This window comes from Polypterus senegalus, chromosome 15 (genome assembly GCF_016835505.1).
Source record: "Polypterus senegalus isolate Bchr_013 chromosome 15, ASM1683550v1, whole genome shotgun sequence".
NCBI classification, from domain to species: domain Eukaryota; kingdom Metazoa; phylum Chordata; class Cladistia; order Polypteriformes; family Polypteridae; genus Polypterus; species Polypterus senegalus.
In genome coordinates this window covers 114854777-114860776 of record NC_053168.1, presented here as the reverse complement: position 1 = coordinate 114860776, position 6000 = coordinate 114854777, and the positions used below count along the sequence as shown (strand labels likewise).

Sequence of the window (6000 nt, the reverse complement as noted above, 5' to 3'; positions counted from 1 at the left end):
AGAGTGGAAAGAAGATGTGGGAGTGTGCTTAAGTGTGTTTGAGATGGGCTTACACTACAGGTACCCTATCTGGTAGACAGCAGGACCTGTTAGAAAGGATCAAGAAGGCCAGTGGGTTTATTGCTTTCTCTTATGGTTGTTACCAGGGATATAGCACAGAACTCAGGGCCCTATATGCATAAGCAGTCTCCGTGGGCCCCTTCCTCTCGAAAACAAACTTTTCATTCCAGGCTTTGAGGCCTCCACCTAGGAGGTCCTGTGTAATCACTACTCTTTTTCCCCCCTGACTACGATGCCCATGGTTGTTACCTTAAATTATCTCATAGTTATCACTCTATTATTAATAAAATACTTTTGATATTTTTAGAGTTATTCTGAATTTTGGGTCAACTAGAGAGCTCCCTGTAAAGGTTACTAATTAAATGGTGCCACTGAATTAGCCTGCCATGAATATGGGCATGTGAGTGATTGTGCCCTATGATGGGGAATCTTGCCTTGTGTCCAATCTTAGCATAGACTTCACTTCCCCACAACCCTGAAAAGGACCAAAGGCTGTGCTGAAAATGGTGAGCAGGTGCTACAGTGTTGTGAGAAATGCTTTTAGTGTTCAGAGAACTGCATTTTAGGGTTTGTTAACATACTGAGAAATCTGAGTAATTGAGAAACTGTTAATGAGAAAGTGGTTGGCACAAAAATCTGTAGCCACTGAGGCCCACCAGGATCTCATTTTTACGCCTGTCATTTATGGTATGTTGTTTCCCTCTAGTGGTGCCAGTGTGCAACAGCAAGTACTCCTCACTGCTCATGCTAGTCTCCAGCAGAACTGCAATACCTTGTTGATTGTGGCCATCCTAACTGGAAGGCATGTCTTTAGGTAGTAAGCGGACCAAATCAGAAAATCCATCCACATGATGTTTCGTAGAATGAAGAACTTATTTTATGGAGTGAATGCTTGCTGCGAAAGCCTGGCCTAATGTTCTCAGAAAGGGTGAAGAAACACTCAGGAAACGACTGCATCCTCCCAGGGTGTGTGATGCTCAATCAAAAATAATTCTGGTACTTCTTTAAATAATTCTTAGTTATTATTTGCTCATAACTGCAAATTATTACTTGCTAATTAATAAAAACAGCAAGTGAGAACATTTGAAAATAAAAAAATGCAGATGTGTAACAAGACTGTGGAAAATGAAGACAAATATTTAAAAATAATCTTTATTTTATATAGTGCCTTTAACAGATAAAAAGAATAATCTTATATAAACTTGAATTTATTTTAAGTCATTTTACATTCCAAAAAGTTTTTCCTTTTTCATTTTCTAATATTTATAATCTTTACCAATGTCCATTACTTAATAGGTCACAAATAGGAGGGTGGGATGTGTGGCTTGGAGGCCAGCTGTATACCTGATGGTGCCTGAGGCTGCAGGGGTGGCTTCAACATGTCGCTTTGATGCAAAACCTTCTGCTTTTCAGAGTAGCTTAACTTGTGCAGCTCATGAAGCAAGGCAGAGTCTCTGACAAATCCACATGAATTTATTTTCACATTTGGACATTTGTGCTGATGTCTTTGTCAGAGACAGGCAAAATTTTCCTGCTTTCTTTTCAAAGTTAAACCTAAAAAATAAAAATAAAATTTGAAAAAGTCACATGCATTCTTTATACTTTATTTTACATTGTGCTTTTGTAAGAGTTTTTCTAAGGGAGACTAGAGAGGTAGTGCTGTGTGTCCTACCCTCAGACAGTGCGCTTTGTCACAGTTCATTCATACTCACATACTGCCACAGAAATAATTACTCCACCATGACTTGAACATACTACCCAACACACACCTTCAAGTGCTGGTTGTGAAGCATGTTCAGATGCATCTTATCTAAAAATATTGCTAGGATTACTATAGCACCTTGTTTTAGTGTTGCTCACTCTCATTGTGTTTTGAACCTTTGTCAATAATTCCCGTCTTGCTTAAAATTTTATCAGTATAGGAAATGGATCTCAACTCTTTATAATATACATCAATTTATATAAAACATATTACAATTCAGTCAAAAATGGTCACTCATACATAGATAGCTTGTTTAAATCTTTTTTAAAATATCCTAAAAAAGATCGGAATTGTGAATGCCTATAGCTCATTTGTTTTGGGAATACCCCACACATTTTGGTTTATTTATTTATTTTTTTTATTTGATAAACCCTACTAATCTCTGATGCATCTTATATGCATTCTCTGCATTCTCTGCTAGAATCTGTCTTTTAGCATGAGCTTTGAAAGTCATAGTGCAGTGTCAGCCATTGTACAGCACTCTAGGAGCAATTTTCATGTTAATGGTTCCGCTCAAGGGCCCAACAGAGTAGGATCTTTTCTGCAGTAATGGGATTTTAACTGGCAACCTTCCAGATACCAGTGGAGATCCTTAGCCACAGAGCATATCCTTTAGATATGGCATATGTTTCAGATTGCTACGACTCTAAAATCACTCTAAATGTATTAACATCAATGTTTGGAGTGCCACTCAATGAGATAGCTTTATCTAAAGGAAAATCTATGGTGATATCCTACAGTACTAGTTAAGTTCACACCACACATAAAGCAGGCTGATTCTAGAGTCATGTATTGAGGAGGCATCGGCTAATTGCAAAGAATTAGCCAGGGCAGGTGACATGGACCCTCATCTGCATGCTTTTCCCATGGTGCTCCTATTTAGAAGCTAGTGGCAGTACATTTATTCAAATCATCTCTGGCTTTAGGTTATGTGATTAACCAAACACTTCCTGATATTCTACATTCTGAGTAAAAGCATTGTCTGACCTTTGTTCTAAGTTCCCTTGCTACAGTGTCTAAATGAATGAAAACTGCATAAACGTTTATGCTAAAGAACCAATAAAAATAATTATGCTATATACTTGCTGCCTAACTACAGCAAGCAATGGAATGCTCCATACCGTATGCATCACATTAAATAAATGAAGTTAGAAAATTAAATGGAATTGTAAATGGATAATTCATCATACACAATGAAATACTTATTTCAGGCTGAAAAATAGTTGAGGTGTTATTTTGGAAAAACTATTGCTTCTTCCAGAATTTACTGCTGAGATGTAATTACTGCTGTCCACTAACTGACTGTTTATGTACAAACATTTTCATGAACTGATGATCACTTCAATGCATGCACATGTATTATGCATTCACTCATACACAGTTTGCTCTATTTGAATACCTACATTGAAACGTGATGCAGGATTCAGCATGAATAATGCACAGTAAGAAATAGTAATATAGCGTGTACAGCTGTGGACTGCATGGGGAGCCCCAGCTCCCCAAACCCAACACAGACAGGCTCAGACACCAGTATAAAATGAATAAAGAGTTTTTTTATTGTGAGAAACGCTTCCTCTATAAGTGTTTCCCACCACAGCCACAAGTACAAACACTGTAGTCCAAACACAATACAGCCAACACACAAATCTTTGTCCCTTTTCTCAGTCTTCATCATCTCTGTGACTCTGCCATTCCTCCTGGCAAACTTTGCCCTCCTTCCTACCACCATTGGCCCCTGGAACTGAGGCATACAGCTCCTTTTATCTACCACCCAGAAGTACTTCCATTGTTCCATACACGTGGTCCGAAAGCACTTCTGGATGAGGCAGAAGCCCCATGAAGTGAGCTCCCCAGTTCTTGCAGCATCTCCTGGCAGCACTCATGGAGCCCAACAGGGCTGAGTCAAAAAACTCCAATTCCCAGTATACCCTGTGGGAATCTGAGACATCGCTGCAATCCTGAGGGGCTGCCATTTAGCCATCAGGGGGCGATAATGTCCTGTGTATGCTCTCTCTTCTGGTCCTTCCATCTTGAGGGTGTCCAGCTGGGTAAGGATTCTGGCCATCCCTCACACAGCATATGTAGTATCTGATGAATACAAAGGTACCAGACATACTAGCTTACTTACTGACCAATAAAACTGTCGCATTGATTGATTTGGAGGAATTGGACATACTTACCAGTTATGTACTCCCCTACATATACAGATAGTAAAAACACTTCCATAAAGTTTCATCTAGGTTAATTGATGGAATTCTGATCCACTTTTTATATTTCAGTTGACAAGTATTGAATTATATTATCTCATACTAGAAAAAGTGAAATTCTCCTTCTGAAGCACAATTCAAGAATTTGTTATAGAATTCATTAATGTTGTGAAATGGCTACCAGGTTCTTGCTTAAACTCTGTGGTTCTTTTAATATGCATAACACGCAACACTGGGATTTTTTTTGTCATTTAACTATGTGATGTGGCTCGGAGAAGGAAGTTACTTTTTAGGTGGAATATTTTTTGTTTTTTGGAACATAATGACTGTCTAGCTATATTGTTTATGAAAGCGTCATTCTGACTAAACTGTGTATGTGTTTTATTCTTTTAAATAAAAATAAAAAAGTACCAGTCTTATGCTTGTTTTTTCTGCAGGCAACAGTTACTCCTTTTCAGTATTGGTCATAGTTATAAGCAAAACTTACAACTTTGATTCATATACAATTTAATAAAGCTGATGCTTTTTGTTTCATAGGCAACAAATACAAATGAAACACGAAACTCACTTTACTGGAGATGCTTAACCTTTTCAGCTGACATATTTTGGGTAAATGGTCACCTGTGAAACTTGTCAAGCTGGATAGGAATTGCCTGCCTTCTGGAAAAGCTGAAAGGCAAAGCTGCACCTTAGAATGGCCAGACTGTTTGCAGCTTAGTGCAGATTTTGACTCCCATTGAAACTGACCTTGAGCTTTTATTGTGTTTTGAGAAACCATCTGCTCTTCTAGTGCAAAAAAGCCAATTGTTCAGTTTGGGGAAGAAGTGGGAGAAAAGTCAGTCAGTCAGTCATTCTCCAACCTGCTATACCGTAACACAGGGTCATGGGGGTCTGCTGGAGCCAATCAAAGCCAACACAGGGCACAAGGCAGGAAACAAACCCTGAGAAGGGCGCCAGCTTACTGCAAGGCACACACCAAACACACCAAACACACACACGGGACAATTTAGAATCGCCAATGCACCTAACCTGCATGTCTTTGGACTGTGGGAAGAAACCCATTCAGACACGGGAAGAAAATGCAAACCCCACGCAGGGAGGACCTGGGAAGCGAACGCAGGTCTCCTTACTGCGAAGGCAGCAGCGCTACCCAGTGCGCCACACATGGTATATATCAGAGAAAAAATACAGTATATGGGCATTACTTGAAAGCTAGAAGTTTTCTCATGAACAGTTGTACTAATGTGTGTTTTTTAACTTACACATACCAGAAGCCTTGAAGGATAACGGATGACTCTGGTATGTCCCTACTGTGAGTGTGTCTATGTGTGTGTGCAGTGCCAGTTCTAGGCTATTTTGCACCCTAGGCCAAGCTTATTAGTGCACCAATCAACTGTTCAGAAGCTAACTATAACTTATGGTGTACACACGAGACAAATGCCTAATTCACCTTAATGGTGACACCAACCCTGAGTGTGTGTGTGAGTGTGTGTGAGTAAGCTCTGTAATGGACAGGTGTCTTGTCCAAGGCTAACTTCTGCTTTGCACCCATGGCTGCAGGGATAGGCTCTGTCTGAGTGGGATTCAACAGGTTTGAAAATGTTATATTGTTTAGGTGTATTATTATGTTACATATATAAATTATTTATTTCAACATAACAAAGTACTGCCATTTTTACTGTCTGCATAAATATTCAATTTAAAATCAGCCATTTAATTAATCAAAGTTTTCCAAAGATATTGTAGCCCCTAGCATGTGATCATATCTTTTCTTTTTTTTTTTATTATTTTTTTATTCATTTTATTACAATCCATACAAAGCAATCAAGTTTTTACAAAAAGAAGAATTGAGTTAAGAACAGATCGATCCCCACCCCTGAGAAAGAGAGCAAGCCAAATTTAAGGCTTGTAAACATACCTAAATTAATAAATTCTCTGTGCTTTATGAACTTATTTTAAAATATTACTGAT

The 6000-nt window shown here is 38.6% G+C and overlaps 1 protein-coding gene across 2 annotated transcripts in view; it reads right to left on the bottom strand.

The window, feature by feature from the left end:
* Positions 1 to 1211: 1211 nt before the first annotated feature.
* Positions 1212 to 6000, bottom strand: part of LOC120515811 (natural killer cells antigen CD94-like) — a 36308-nt gene continuing 31519 nt past the window's right edge. Inside the window, exon 6 of one of the 2 annotated variants that reach the window (XM_039737134.1) lies at positions 1212 to 1614. In XM_039737134.1, coding sequence (XP_039593068.1) covers positions 1494 to 1614 — 121 coding nt within the window. In that variant the 3' untranslated portion in view covers positions 1212 to 1493. Of the gene's footprint in view, positions 1615 to 3409; positions 3911 to 6000 lie in introns of those variants that run through there. The other variant, XM_039737135.1, reaches the window with a different exon arrangement.